This window comes from Protomyctophum parallelum (genome assembly GCF_964188405.1).
Source record: "Protomyctophum parallelum genome assembly, chromosome: 6".
Taxonomy (NCBI): domain Eukaryota; kingdom Metazoa; phylum Chordata; class Actinopteri; order Myctophiformes; family Myctophidae; genus Protomyctophum; species Protomyctophum parallelum.
In genome coordinates, this window is record NC_139701.1 from 18,015,817 (window position 1) to 18,032,484 (window position 16,668).

General features: G+C 44.3%; 1 protein-coding gene across 2 annotated transcripts in view; it reads right to left on the bottom strand.

The window, feature by feature from the left end:
* atf6 (activating transcription factor 6) overlaps positions 1-16,668 on the bottom strand; it is a 56,799-nt gene that overhangs the window by 23,505 nt on the left and 16,626 nt on the right. The window contains exons 8-14 of one of the 2 annotated variants that reach the window (XM_083766985.1): positions 9,445-9,630; positions 8,589-8,680; positions 7,367-7,495; positions 5,113-5,208; positions 4,742-4,850; positions 3,810-3,880; positions 2,445-2,556 (exon numbers count right to left, since the gene is read on the bottom strand). In XM_083766985.1, coding sequence (XP_083623111.1) covers positions 2,445-2,556; positions 3,810-3,880; positions 4,742-4,850; positions 5,113-5,208; positions 7,367-7,495; positions 8,589-8,680; positions 9,445-9,630 — 795 coding nt within the window. Of the gene's footprint in view, positions 1-2,444; positions 2,557-3,809; positions 3,881-4,741; positions 4,851-5,112; positions 5,212-7,366; positions 7,496-8,588; positions 8,681-9,444; positions 9,631-16,668 lie in introns of both variants that reach the window. The other variant, XM_083766984.1, reaches the window with a different exon arrangement.

Genomic DNA, 16,668 nt, shown 5'->3' on the forward strand with positions numbered 1-16,668 from the left:
GAAAAAGGTCACATTTGGCAACGGGAACGGTAATTTGTGTACTCAGCATGTCGTATACAGCTAAGGAATGGCTGAACAGTAATCAATGTTTTTGTTGTTATGAAAACCCATATTCCCGTTTCCAACCGTTATAATTGCAACGTTAGTGATTAGACGGCACCAAATCCAAAGAGACAGCGAGGGAGGCAGAGGTCCAGAACTCCATGGAAAGACCAGCAGTGCACACATCTGCCGATCAAAACAATTATCATGATCTTGTGATCTCGACTCTTCTCGAGTATGCGTGATCTTGTGATACTTTAATTATAATCTTGTGTTATCATGTTATAATGTTAAATTGAATTAAACAATTTCTGTTAGTCTGTCCTCACTTAACCACCTTAACCTTGGTGTCCCTGTTCTGACTGGTGCAAACATCAGACAACAATGTTTAGTGTAGAGCAGGAGGGGGCCAAGTGTAGAACCCTTGGGAATCCTATACAGTACTAAGTATAGGTTTGAAGTGTTTCATGCATTATTTTTTTTTTTTTTTTTACTTACTTTTATTGAAGTGAACTACAGTACCATGTTCTGGTTCAGTGAAACAGCTGTCCGTCAGCAGATGAAGGCTAGCTACTTGACCTTTAGAGGTTCTGAACCAGGATGCACCACTGCCTCCATTGTCCTTACTGTGACCAGGTCAACTCTTAAGTCAAAACGTTTGGGAGATCTTCAGTGACATGGTGTCTGCTAACCTTGATATTACCGACGATGCAAGACTAACTGCATGCCAAGTCTCTGACCACACAGACTAATCCTGGGGATTTGACAATACAAGAATGCCCGGAGGTGCTAAGGCTGATGAGAACCAGAGGCAGAGTCCCGGTTTCATTTCCCTGTTCGAGACTATGGTCACACGTGATTGTGAGGGAAGGGAACATGTCTTCCATTGAATGAATGGAACATGTCTTCAATTGAATGGAGGGCAATTTCAGATTTACAGGGCTGTTCTCTTTGGCAGGATTAGTCATCTCTGACCCTTATTTTTCCAATAAACAAAGTTGTTAAGGCGGAAATTGACATATGTTTCTTGGCAGGGCTCAGAATGACAATATTGTTAAACAGAGCGGCAACTTCAGTGAAGAACATAATATAAAAACTGGGTTATAGACAGGTTTTGTTGTAACTATATAATTAGAATTCTGGGAAGTGGTGAAATGTTTCCAGCAGATTCCTTTTGTTTTGGTCAGAACAGATGCATATATAGTAGATGGCATGGCACATACAGTCGTGCACCTTTCTTAGGAAAGAAGTGACAATGTTCAGAAAACCAAAGCAATCAGGGAATCCCCTCTGAATAAGTTGTCCTGTGTTTTTCATACCAAGAAAAGGGAAATTAATTGCGGGTTACATAATCACAAAGAGGGGGAAAAGATTTCTGAATAAAGGCAAAGTGAATTAACGGTGACATGTGGTCATGCCCCAAATCCTAGAACATGGTTCTGATTCTGATGATTACAAATGGCTAGACTGGAAAAAAGGTGGGGGGGCTACACCCATGGGTGTGTACGAGGTCAAAGACTTCACCGCTGACTCTGCGTCTTGCATTTCCATTTCAAATCTAAACCTCGACATGGAGAAGCCTGGTGAGAGATGCTAATGTCCCGACATGGAGGAGAGGCCTGCTGAGGGATGCTAATGTCCCGTGCAAAGGGGCCGTGGGCGACGTGCTGCCCGCAACGCAGAGTCTCTCTGACCATTTCAAATCAATTAGCAGCTGGTGCCCAGCTTTGTGATCCGTTTCCTTTCTTTTTTAATTTTCATCATTTCTGATTAATTCGTTCTTTCTTTTATGATTGACGTTCCATAAGTCAATCCATCTGCATCAAATCATGAAAAATGTTTCTCATGTCCAACTCAGGAACTTGGAAAATATTAACAATTTGGATGGATTGGATTAATGAGTGAAGTTATAAACCGACACAGAGGCTGTGTTGGAGCCAGCGATGACTGCTCCTATCAACTACGTCTCTTTAGCACACAGCTGCGTGTTAAACATCAGTTAACATGGTCAAGGTCCATATTTGAGCAGTTTATTCTTCTTCAAATACGTTTGCACTTCCTGAAATAGCATAGTGAAGCTTTTAACCGGTGCCTAGCTATGCCCCATGTTTTTTCTGTTAGCTGAATTGAGATTTTTTTAAAGAAACAGCTGAATATTAAAATGTCACAAGTAGTCCTTTTTATCCCTAAAAGGACAGTGGACTGTCACTGCCCTTAAAATGACAGTTTTTTGTGTACAGAAGTAGGAGACTCAAATAACCTACGCCAAACTGGGTTTGTGTAGTTCCAGAGGCAGGAGTTATTTTTACCATGACACAATCAACCAAAATAGACCAAGTATCCCTTTAAACTTGTACCGATATTAGCCATAAACTATGTGCTGTGCTCAAGATAAAACTCACCCTGCGGAATGACACCACATAGAAAGTGTCGCCGCGACGATTGATTTCATCAAAGAAGTCACTGTAAGTCCGGTGAGGGGCGTAGTAGACCTGAAGCTCACTGCCCGGACTCCTGTTGGAAGATGAAGTACAGTCAGGGATCAGAGAAATACTCAAATGGTGCTTTCACACCAAGGACTTGGGCCCAAGTCCAGTTGGTTTGATTAACTTTTCTGCCTGGGTCCACTTGGAAAAGGTTGTCTGGAGTACAGTTTATGTGTACTCAGATATCATACACATCCGGTGTGAAAACAATTAGCTACTTAAAAGACGGACAAGCAGCCCTCCTCTTACGAAAACAAGTGCTTGGCTATATAAAGTTTACAAAATCTGATCATCAGATTTTCAGGGCCAAACATTTCCACTGAGAGCAGTAGAAACACCCCTACTATAACCGAGGGCTATATTGGTGCATCTTTGTGGAGTCCTCATTGCCAACAACCCAGTGATGCAATCATGCAACTCTTGATTCATCACTGGAAGACAAAACCTGATTTATTCTTTGTGGCACATCATTTTGCATAACGAAGACAGCCGATCTACAAGCTCACAACACGTCTCAGTGCAGCGCTTTGTGAGCTTGTAGATCTGCAAGTTTCGATGCGCAACACCAGGGCGTGCAACTAAATATAAATCATGCCTGACAGACAACAGAAGCTCCGTGGTTTCCTGGGTTCAGCTAGTGTGGCTGAACTGCTACAGTGGCTCTAAACAAGATTTACACAATGGGAACACCATAAAACTGAGGAGTGGGACAGCTACAAACAGATCCATCACATTACACAAAGACACGGTTAAACATGTCAGGGTTGGAATCACGATTTTACGCTAATTGTATTGTCAGAGTGGGAGATCTACTGCACTGCAAAGGTTAGAAAAGTGTGGATAGTGGTTCGGGGTCCTGAACTGCAGATGTGAAAGGTTTTATAGACTGACTTGCATTGCGGAAAACATTGTGAGGCCAAGAAATCCCTGGCTCTGTCAGGCAGAGCCAATCCCCTGTGAAGCTACAGTATGTGCTAAGCTCCAACTTTAGAACCACCGTGGCATAAATCAACTACACTATAAACAGGGATGTGATGACGAACGCAACAAAAGGAATAGAGGGAAGTTGGCATCTCACATTGTAAAAAAAGATTAAGAAAATAAAAACTCTGAAATCAAATAAATGTGTATATGCTGCAATTTGGAAAACAAAATACACAATGTGCTTCAGCTATTAAACTAAAGGCCATACTCGTAAAATAAAATGAACGCTAATAAAACAAAATCACACCCCAATATAAAGTGCATGATAACAAATATTATATAAAACACTTGACTCACTTTTCTTCAGTGGGTTCAGTGTACTGGACAGTCACTATCCGGGCGATATCAGCCTCCTCGTCGGTTGTCTCCTATTGGGACACGGTGGCATGGATAGACGGACACAAACAGAGACACAGAGGAAGAGAGACAGTGAGAGATGGACGGAGAGGATAAAAAAGGTAATATATGTGCCTGTGTTTATTCAATATACTACAGCTTGTCATCCAAACCCCTTGATGAGACTTTACTAACAAAGCATGACTAATCTCCTCATAACACTACTCCCCAACGCAACCTCTCCTCTGACAAACTGGATCTAGTGTGTTGTTCGTCAGAGCTTTTCTGAGAGGGGCTGCAGCGAGGGCTCGCCTGGGTTCAGCGGGATGGATTGCCCTCATTAAGGCGGGGGGTGCTTGGGGAAATAGCAAACTGTCAATGCTTGTCCAGAAACGGCTAACACTTAACAAGCTTGAGGAGAATCATTCATTCAAATTAGTCGAAATGTAAGTAAACAGTGGTGATATGTTTAGGTACGCCTTAGGATGCCAGGACTAGTTAAAAAAAATTATACTCAAAATAGTGTAAAAGTATGCATGTGCTTGAGTGTGTGTGTGTGCTTGTGTGTGTGTGCGCGAGCGTGCAAGCATGATAGAAGGCAGGTCATTAGAGGCGGGAAATAATGCAGCTGAAAAGTTGCTATGTTTTTTCCTTTGCAAAAACATGAATGACCAATCACCCCATTCACTAACCAAGCCACTGAGCAGACATGTGTGACTGGACCCATTGGGACAGATTAAACAGAAAACACAAACACAAAAAGTGGAATGGGAAATAAAGAGCAGCAAGGCACTGAGTGTCACAGGTATTTTTGGCTTATGTCCCCCCCCAGTATATTCATGCTGGGATTGAAGTGGTTAAAACAGATCCCTTCTAAATGTGTGGTGACTCACCGTCACCAGGATGGTGCTGGTGGCTTTGTGCTGGTTGTTGTTCATGCGTCTGGACTTGGTCTGCTCCACCTCGTGTCTGTGGACCCAGCCTCTCAGTTCATGGGCCAACCTGCCAATCACAGTTGATCTCAGGTGTGAATGAATGCACACACGTTTTTTTATTCAAATTGTTCCATATTAAATAAATTTACATTTCTGCATATCCTAAAAGATATAGAACACATCTTATGACTTATGGTATATATTATTTACATATTGTAAAATAAACAGCTCTACAAATATACTAGACAAAACAAGCTGTATTTGTACTGCGACAACAAATAATGGCTATAAGTAAAGTGAGGGTAGAAGACCACAGATGGAGCACTGACTCGTTGCACTTGGTCCTGTTTATGGGTGGCAGGCAGGGTGGAGGTGGTCTCAGGAAGACAGGATCCTTCACCAGCATCAGCGCCTTATCTTCTGAACTACTAACCCAGAAACGGAGAGGCCGTTACAGATGTTGGGAAATTCCGACACCATGCCAGAATCTAATTCTAAAATGACGGTCTGTTAATCAGAAAACGTTTCCACACAGTGAGACTATGTTTTTAATACAATTTATGAGTAGAAACATCCATGGTGACATAAACGGGTAAAAGGAGCCTAGACAACCCCAAAACACAACAAACGTGGTGTCCAAACGTGGAGGCTATTTAACGGAATTGATTTTTTTTTACTTGCCACGTACAGAGCCCCCATGCATAGCTAAGAGTCCATTTCTACCACTGAGCTAAGGCAGAAGGCATGTTTGGATGGAGGGAGATATTAGGCTTTGAGCTTTATGCAAAACCTCTCGTCAACTTGTGGTCCTACGTGATCACATTCACAGGGCCTAATTATCTTATTCAATAGGGACCACAACACCACCTCCAAACACCGCAGTTGTATTAGTTACTTATATTGTATTATTGTACCATACAGATTGCTAAATATAACGTTTTATTCACACACGAAAAGTTATAGATTACAGTGAGTCAAAAATGAGGCGTGTCACAAGGGGTGACACAAAGATCGCAAGCATGAAAGAAAGAAACCGCGGCTGTAGGCACATTGCATGAGATTAGGGATGAAAGCAGATGAAAGGAGTGGTTCACAGAGAACCTTGGCTGTTATCACAGCGGGCCTCCAGTCCAAACATTAGGGATTAGCAGTACACTACTCCTCACGTCTAATTGGCTGCATCTTAGATTACACACAGTAAAATCTCAGAGCGAAATATTAATCTGGGCAAGGTGATGATGTAAACTGTCTACAGGTCGGTGTTCACCTGCGAGGGCCTCTGGATCAAGATGGCTGCGGCAGGTTTAATTCCTCGCCCGGGTGGGGGGAGGGGAGGAGGGCCAGCTGGGACTGTGCCTCACGATCCAGTTTCTAAATGGCCTAGAAACGGTTCCGCGAGACAGAACATGGCAGAACACGGAGGCTATGTCGTAACTCTTTGTCATGGGTGCGTGTTGAGCTTGTCTCACACACACACACAAGCACAAACGCGCATGCATGCACACACACACACACACACACACACACACACACACACACACACACACACACACCCCCCCCCCCCCCCCCCCCCCCCCCCCCCAATGTCGGGTTGCATGCCCCACCCCAGCCCCATACCCTTCACTATTAACGAGTGTTCTGTCGGTTACATTTTCGATTAATCGGATAATTGAGAACCATGTTTTTGGAGATAATTAGTTTTAGTTTATATATCGACGAATCAACGCAAACAAATCTAATCATCTAATTAACATAAACCCTACTTTATATTTTGTCATTCAACAGTGTCACATGAAAATAGTTGATCAACAAGCTCACAACAGCTTGAGGATCTATTTTTGCCATTTAAAAAAATTGAAACATTTTCTTACATTCCTAAACAAATTATTTTTAATAATCAATCAGCAACTATTTTTCATAATTGATTGAATGGATTCATTTTATCCACCCCCACCCTCTCGCACCATGCCCTCCACTGTGCTCGGCCCTGTCACCCCCTGTGTAGTGGCTAATGTGTTCCTTCCTGTAAGCGTTGGGGGTAAATGGTGCTGGGAAACCCGATACAAGAGATGAATGGCTTGCATTAAAAAGCATGACCCACCCCATGCCTACATGTGACACAACACAGGTTGGCCACGCTCTACACGCTGTTCAAAACAACACTGGCAGGGGGTGGGTGGGGGGGCAGTACAGGTAATGTACCAGACAAGAATGTTATTCAAGCAATTTACAAATTATGTCTGTGGACTGGTGTCACATTTCCAAGAAAATCCTAGAATCTTTATTTGTTTTGTGTGTAAGTCTTTAGAACAATAAACTGTGCCCGTTAATGTATGGCTTTATGTCAAGCGAGGCCAGACCCTCATACCCCTCCTCCGTTTCATAAACTCAGAGAGCTAGGGGGAGTGGGCGTGGGGTGCAGGGGTCAGTCATCGTCTGGCACGTTGTTTACGCGTGGCGGTAATGAGCTGTCCGGCATCAAACCTGGCCCCGTGCACAGGTGCGTCCTGGTCCGAATGCCGACACGGTATGTAAATACAGTACGGTGTCAGGGGGAAGGGTGTTGGCGGCTGAGCTCATTACCTGTTGGCGGGGCCGCTGGCGAGCTGCTCGGGGCCCACCGTGGCCTCCTCGGAGAAGCCCAGCAGGTGCCTGCCACCGTGCTGCAAGGGGTCCGTCTGGAGCTGGGAGCCGGGGCCACCCTGTAACAGACTGGGAGAGAAATGGACAGGTTGGAGACAGGGGTCAATATGGGACACAGAGAAATGGACAGGTTGGAGACAGGGGTCAATATGGGACACAGAGAAATGGACAAGTTGGAGACAGGGGGCAATATGGGATACAGAAAGAGGGAGAAATGATAATCAGGAAGGATCCAAAGAGATCAAAGAGAGAAATGGGGGCCTCGGACGGACCGAGGGGCCTCGGTGTGGAGGAACATAATTGAAAAGAACAACACTGTAATGGACTGAAACGAATGCCAAATTCCACGCGGCCCCACATCCTGTGCACAGGGGGCTTTTAGTCTTCAAGCCATCAGCAGAATCTGATGGCTTGGAAGTGGTCTTGACTGAATAACCCAAAGCACAGATACACGTGCGCACAACAGCACTCACTTTCAACAGTATCACTGTACAGGGTGGCATTTACATTTCATTTTCAAAGGGATCTGGCCTCATATGCCAGCATAGAGCAAATTCCGATGGTGAACGGCAGTGACATGTGCGCACACACGCACACACACACACACACGCACACACACACACACACACACACACACACACACACACACACACACACACACACACACACACGATTAAGATATTAACATGATCAGAATGTTTTGTAGCCGACTGCAATTTGCCCTTTTGCATTACCTTTATTATTATTCTGCGTTTAACCCCTTGCCTTCGACTGGATATTTTCACTGCTGCCATGTATAGTTATGGTGCTTGGTGTGGATGGTCCATGGTAATGTCAAAGTAGACCCAAATATCTTTTACTCTTACTGGTCCATTTGTATGCTTAAATTAGTTACATTAAACGCCATTGACACAGGGGTGAAAAATGGGTTACAAAATCGTGGGATAAAAAAAATATTAAAAAGAAAATTTTAACGCCAAGGAATTTACTGTGTAGTCACAAAGACCGATGCAACCTCAAATCCCATGCTACTAATTCTGTACATTATACTCTAGTCTAGTTAGTAAATCTCACATCTTTGGAACTGAAACATCACATTCCCAGTGCAGAGTATATTCACACACTTGCACATGCATGCATGCACGCACACACACACACCCACCTTGTTGGTCCTACATTGAGCACAACAAAGACCAAAACCGCCATGAGACAGACAGCTTTCCTTTTGGGACTGATGGTCTGAAGAACTGTGTTCTGTAGAGGGAGGAAAGCACATCACATTATCTTCAAAGCTCAAACAAAAACAATCCTACTCCTGTGTCTCATACTGTGGTACTGCCATGACAATGTTTTTGTCAGGCCTTGCTCTTTCCCTGGTCAGGGAATTCAGTGAAAAGACAAAAGGTGATAACTGTTTTCCATTGTTTGGGTTATTTTGTACATGGATTTTACAGCCTTTTCAGACGAAAAAGGTGCCTTTAAGTGCTTTAAAATGTGCATTACATTCACCAATTCACATGCAAGGCAGTGGCACAAACCAGTATGTGATTTAGTGCTGCCAAGGTCATTTTTAATTGACAATTCATTAAGTAAGCCTTGCCGAGCCATGAGGCCCATAGGGCAAGGAGCCTATCTCCTGTTTCTGTAGCGTGAGGCAGCCCCCTGGACACACTAGTATGTCACAGTACAGGGACTTACCCCCAATCCAACCCTTAATGATGAGTGCCAAGCAGGGAGGCATTGGATCCCAGTCTTTGGTATGACCTCCTCCCAGTCCCAGGGTGGACGGTCCACAAAGCCACTGAGCTGGTTGACAATTCATTCAATTGTCATACAAATAATTGTGATTAACTATGAAATTGTGTTTTTTGCCATTGATAACTGGGACATATGAATAAATGTTTACCTCTATAGGCTTCATAAAACTTTCCCAAAATAAAAAAACAACATAATAATTGTGTGTGTGCGTACATGCGTGCATTGTATATGCATAAATGTGTGAGTACACCATCTCCCACCTCAGCCAGTATTCCTTCCAGCTGTTTCTTGAGGCAGCCGTTCTCGCTCTTGAGCAGCTCGTTCTCGTTCAGCGCCATCTTCAGGCGGACCTCCAGCGTCAGAAGGTACTCCTTCTTCTTCTTCCGAGACTGGGACGCCGACTCACGGTTCTTGATCATCCGCTGCTGCCTCTGGGAGACCTTTGACTGGACGGAAGGGACAAAGGAAAATGATAAAACAAAACATTCGTAAGACAGGCTTTCTTTTTATTTTTTTGGCGTTTTCGGGCCAGGCAGGGCCTCGGCCAGCCCAGTTAGGGCGCTATCTGGTGGTTGGGCTCTCGTTGCCATAATTCACTGTGAATGAGCGATACTTTGAAGCCATGTTGTCCGGAAACCTCCGAGTCAGGAAGTAAAATCTGCTATTTCACATGTCCTGTGATTGTCATTTAATCCACCCAAAATGTACTTTTGGTAAGCGAAATACTATCGTTTGGATACATCAGACGCAGCTTGCATTTTGGTCTAAAAAGTGATTCTGAGATATTTACGTTCTAAGAGGGAGGATCAACATATGGAATGTCAGAACGTGTCAGCTCCATATATAGAGTTCTATGATGAGGTCAGATCAACATGGTGTCCGTGAGGCCAGGTGTAGAGTAGCTGGCCGGCTCCATATATGCAGATCTACTGTAGGTGATGATCCAGTCTTCTCCATGTATGGCTATCGAGGGTTTATGAGGTCAGTGTCGTGATCTAATATATGGAGATGATGAATTGCATTTTATAGTGCTTTTAAAGTGCCATTTCATTCATTCATTTATTCATAGGGAGGTAAAGCGGCGAACAGTCAACGTCAGCGTCCTCACTACCCACTTTCACACACCAATGGTGGCAAGCTCACACCGACCAACTCATTGGAGGCAATGTAGGCCGGGTTCAGTGTCTTGCCCAAGGACACGTCGACATGTGGAGAGGAGGAGCCGGGATTCGAACCGCCGACCCAGGGATCATTGGACGACCTGCTCTACTGATTGAGCCACAGCCTATAAAGAGATGGCCATATATGGAGTGTGTTACGAGGCTGACTGACGTCATGAAATGCAGGTTTACGGTCGCAATTAATTTTTCCCACTGTGTGTATTTTCAGATTAACGCCCAACACTACCCATCACATCTTGATAACAGCGCTCTTCACCAATCCAAACAGAGCGATGGAAGGGGGAAACACGCTGTTGATAGTGGAATACTCTAACGTTATACATGTCTGTCCAAGACACCTGTTGGGCAGCGGATCACAGACACGTCTCATGGTGTGACCTCATGTTTGTCTATATTCTCAAGGGCTTCTTGGATGAAAAAGGGGGCCTTTCATTAGTATGAATCCATCTTTTTCTGCCAGATCACCAACAACAGCTGCCAGCGCCGCTGACAGCACACAAAGGGAGGGGTGATCCTCTCACGCACACAAGTGTACAGTACAGACAGACACGTCACATACAGTACAGCAGTGGATCTCAACGTGGGTTCTGGGGACTCCCAGCGATCCTTGACTAATAGAACCAAGGGTCCATTTGGTATACAAAGCAGAGCAAAGCAAAATGGCTGTTTAATGCCAAAACAATCATAATGTGGTCCGTTGACGTTATTCCAAATTCTCTCTCGCATTATTCTCTGCCCCCCCCCCACACACACACACACACACACACACACGACCACACTAAGGAATGCGGCTCCTTAAAATTAAGCCTGTGAGAAACCCAGGAGTACTGGGGTGAGGGAGGGGTGATGGTAAAAAGCATGAGGGGGGTTAGTTTGGTGGGAGCTAACATAAAAGCCAGGCTCTTTGTACACGAGCACTCTGGGAAGAAGGCTTGGATCACCGAAGCCTCCACTAAGTACAGTAGAGAATAATAAACAGGCATGTATGTGCAAGAGATGTGTCACAGAATAAACGATTCCTCTGCAACGTGACACAGGTTTTAAACAAGAGGTTGTCCAATATATCAGATTGGCCGATATAATATCGGGACGATATTGGCATTTCATACGACGGCTAAGGGGTTACTTTTAGGGTACAGAGTCCGTTGCATTAATTATAGATAGCGGAAATGTGAGTGAGTTAGAGAGAGAGAGAGAGAGAGAGAGAGAGAGAGAGAGAGAGAGAGAGAATCATTTGATACCGGCATGTTGGCTTTACTGTTCAACAAAACATTGGTATCGGTATGGGCCTTGAAATATCCATATCGGATTACCCCTAGCTTTATTGCACTGAAGACTGAAGGAACACCCCCAGGCCCCGACGACTACACGATAAAACTTCTGCTGGAAATATTTATGCCTACATCCTCTCAAGAGGGATCAGGAGGTCACACTCACCGAGGCAGAACAGGGGTTATGAGAGAGGGGACGCCACACTCCTGTGTAGACGTGATGGAGTGACTGTTTACAGACTGTGTCATGCAATGAGGGATGAGGTCACATCACACACATATAAACACCAGGGCGGGCGGGCGGGCGGGCACACACACACACACACACACACACACACACACACACACACACACACACACACACACACACACACACACACACACACACACACACACACACACACACACACACACACACACACACACACACACACACACACACACACACACACACACACACACACACACACACACACACACACACACACACACGACTGAAGTCAAAGATTTACACACTTGAGAGGGTCTGGAAATAAACATGGCATTTTGCATAATTTTCACATTTGGAATCACTGGATTTTGTTTATGGAAGATTTACCTACAACCATTAGCGTCCAGAATTTTTGCAAGGGGCACCTAACAAACAACACCACCACCTACAGCAGTGGTACACAAGCCACTGTACAAAAACATCCTCAGTGAGACAGAAACCAGTTCTGTTCACCCAACCTGACCCGACCAACACGCATAAACCTTAACATGAGCAGCGGAGGCAACTGAACATGACCCGCTGACTGTGAGGAGCCCAAGCACCTCCATTGTCCCAGCTATACACGCTTCAACTAGCCTTCCTCAAACACAAACACCCTCTCCCCACCAGTAAGCCCCTAAGTCCACGGTCCTAATAACCCTGCTGGTGATTAAGTTATTTGGATGCTTGTATTTGTGTTCCTGTCTCCTGAGAAACCTCTCTCTCTCTCTCTCTCTCTCTGTCTCCTGGCTTAGAACTGGGAGCTGTGCCACCAGCCCGGAGCCTGGGAACATCGTGAGTAAGCCGTTACCATGGAGGAATAAGGGAGAAAGGGAGGGACTTCACACCACTGCGGTGCTGAGGCTGAAGAGACGTATGTGGGGCAGGGAGCAAAGATGGAAGAATGGCACCTCTATCTCAATTAAAGGCATTCAACCATTTATTTTAAATGAGGCAAAATAAGAAACCCTAAGAAAATCCGAGCTTGGGCAGAGGGCGCAGTGAATCTATTTAGACTGTACGACGTGTGGGAACATCAGAACTAATCCAACCGACGGGTTGCGCTAGGACGTGTACACGCGTCCTATGATCCCAGCGCATTTTCATTGATATCAAACGAGAGAAAGATATTCAGAATTTTCTAATTTTTTTGATGTCATCAAGATGTGATTCACCATGTTAATGATTTTTTCAGCTCTGAGGTATATTAATGACATGGTAAAATGTTGAAAATGAGTGGAATGCCCCCTTAAGTATACAAATGTGTAGCAGGGTGTTGCGCTGAGAAAGATCATTTGCGATCATCTGGTGGGCGTCAGTGGTTCCCAACCTTCCTGTGATCAGTCATCATTTGAAAATCTTGACAGATTTCACAGCCTACCCACTTATCACAGCTGTCATGTTAAGTGGGTTGGCCAAGTGCATTTTCATAGCATGTTTATTTTGATGATCAATCAATCTATTGCGATCCCCCTTGGATCAATGGAACTAACGTGGTATACTTTAAGTGTGAATGAAAACTGTTTTGCCAATTATTTGGGGGCCTACTTGCAATATCCTCGTGGCCCGCAGGTTTGAAATCACTCCGATTAGGTGACTAGAATGAAAACCAGCCCATCATGTGGGTCTCCTGACTCCCCACAACCGTAACAGCCAAGGCATCGTTGCACACCTGGTCGCTGCCCTGCTGTTCAGGCCTGCACATTCCACTGAAAAAGGTCAAAAGGTTAATTCAGGAGGAAGTGCATGATGACCCATCAAACGGGGCGGTCTTAACTTCACAAGGTCTTAACTTCACAAGAGGAAAACTTTTCTTGAGTTTACAAGAGGATGTTAACCCTGCTAACAATGGCACGTGTGTTCCACAGGTAATATGGGAGATCTTTTTAAAGAGTTGACAACAAGGCAAAGAAAGACGAACATTTGGTCAAATTGACTCAGGCAATGCATTTTGAATTGTTATTCACGAACGTGACATGAAGTATGCTTTGAAGAGATGGATCGAAAAAAAGCATGCCTCCATCAGATGCTATATGACCTCAGCCGAGTTCTTCCACTGAGAAACAATCCCTGACACTAACAGTACACCATACATATGAATTATATATGTTCCTGATGGCTGTTACAGTACCTGTGCACATGTTGCACCATTTTCTGTCTTTATCTACGATAATATGTGTTGTCTGTCCAGTTTTGTATCCATCATCTGTTATTTGGTGTGAACCTACTAAGTGGCTAATTGGCAATCCACATTGCAGAACTATTCCAGGCAATCATGCTGTACCAAAAGTCAGTTCCAGTAACCCGAACAATGCAGCGAATTATAATTACAACAAACAAAAGTATCAGAAACAGACCAACAATAGAGAAATAGTTTCTCTGAAGAGGTCGAATTAAAATAAATAAATACATAATAGAATGGAGCTTTGATTATTGCATTTTTCCATCAGTTCCATCTCTCTGGACTGACTCTCGTCACGCTCCACTAGTGTCTCCCCCCACGCGGTGGGACCTGCAGCACTGCCAGGCTGAACTGATTTACACAGCAGAAATACATACTGTATATGCCTAAACTACAATCCCTGAGTGCGTAGGAGCCCATTACATCGCAATGTGACACAATCCCTGATGGCCGTTTACAGCTGTCACAAAGCCCCTGCCCTGCACAACACCTGTCCCATATATGTCATCATTAGTAGCCATTTCACACCCAGGCTTACAGAGCATAAACTTGCTGTCGGGTGGAAACCTTGTATATCCAAAACCTTGTTCCTTGTTTATAATTTTTTTTAAGGAAAGGAGAGGTTGCACAACCTCGTAGTCCCGATGCCAAAAAACGTTTTATTTTTACCAACGTTTCGACAAAACTTTTTTTAAAACATGCCTACAACAGAAAATTGTGAAAATAGCAGATCTACAAGCTCGTGTCGCATCGTGACACGTTGTGAGCTTGTATTTGTGGTATTTTAGCTACTTAGCGGGACACTCTTGTATGATAAAGTAGAGCATAGATACAAGATAGATACATAGATACAAGATAGATACAAGGTTTCTGCCCGACAGCAACTATATAACTATAGGCCAGGATACACACTGGCGACCGCACATACAGTGCACCTGGTTAAAGCCTGCCATCTTTTACCAACCACTGTGCTGTATCCAAACCACAATGAGCTTATAAAATGAGCACAGCTGCAGTTGGTCCGAATAGCAGCAGACAGACACACACAGAAACACACAGAAACACACACACACACACACACACACACACACACACACACTATGGCTCAAGTGTTTTGCAGTGGCCCAAGGCTGCAGCTGAGTTACTTTACAGAACAATAAACCATCACACTGGACTGGTGCTGCAGAGCTGATATGGCAACCCTTCAAACTGTACCTACTTCAGATACCCATTATTCCTTCTTTAACTATACCTTCTTCAGATACCCTTCTTTGTTTAAAGTGCAACGAGACCTGTGGAAAAATTCCATTCACGAAGTCCAGTTCAAATACTATGCCGGATTTATGATTTTCATGTTTTGCCCTATTTGAACTTGCAAGTCTATCCTGAGAACTTGGCAAATATTTTATTCACCGGGTTTTCGACTCCAAAAGGCCTTGTATAATTTTGCTTTTTTTTCCTCACAGATCAACGTGTCTGACCCCTCCTCTTTAATTGCTTATTGTAAACTTTATTGACTCGTCCGGCTTCACAAATGGGCCGAGAGGCTTGTTTGTCTTGGACTCTGGGGCTTGGAATGCCTCTCCAACACTCTCGAGGTCTGGCATGGCGAACGTCTCTCCAGGCTCCATTAATGCCTGTGATGATAATTAGGACGAGTTCCTCTCAGACAGTTTTAGCAGCAGAGTGTTTTCACAGTCAAAGGCCAATGTTCATAGAGACAATGAACGCCACTTATGAAATGTTGCTGATGGAGTTAACCACTTCAATCCCAGCATCCATATCAGAAGCAATTAACATAATAAATTCCACCAACGGGGACTTTAGTAGCACCACAAAGAAAATGTGCAGAATATGAAGAATAACACGCCATTAACAAGGAAGTGGCGCTCACACGAAACAAGAGAGGAAGACAAATGGAGAAGAGAGACTGAATGAGGGCGCATTTGTCACACCAAGAGGTCAGAATGCAGGAAAAGCCACAAGGGATGGTTTGTGCTGCAGACAAACCGCCTGTGAGAAGAGCTGAGGTTGCCGTTAGTCAGGGCAGCAGTGCTCAGTGACTTTCTGGCTCTGCAGACAATTCCACTGAGATACAAAGACTGATAGTTAAAGGTTAGAGAGCAGAGGCCTCTCCTTGCCTTACGTCTAATCAGGAGACGCCGAGAGGGAATAAAAATAAATTAAGGCCATTGTTGCTTGAGCTGAGCTCTGGGCCTTTTAATGGAACACAGTTGACGCTCCCGCCCTGAATACACGAACAAAAGGTTGAGGGAGACTTTTATTGAGAAACCGCAGGCTTGTAGCATAAACAAGGCACGCTGTAATTGAGTTTGTGTTTTGCTTACGCCTGGTTTAAGTCTCATTGGCAGTCCACGCCATAGTCAAGTAGTACCTTACAGGATCCCCTGAAAGCCGTGTGGTCTGTGTGTGACCATGCTGCACCGTCATTATCCAGACCCAGGACTAGTGATGAGTGTGTGAAGGAGGGACACTGCACATTACTTGATTGTAGGGATGGGAGGATATGAACTTTTTATGATAAATCACACTTTAAATCACACAAGATTGTCGGGATACTCATGAATATCATGAAGACT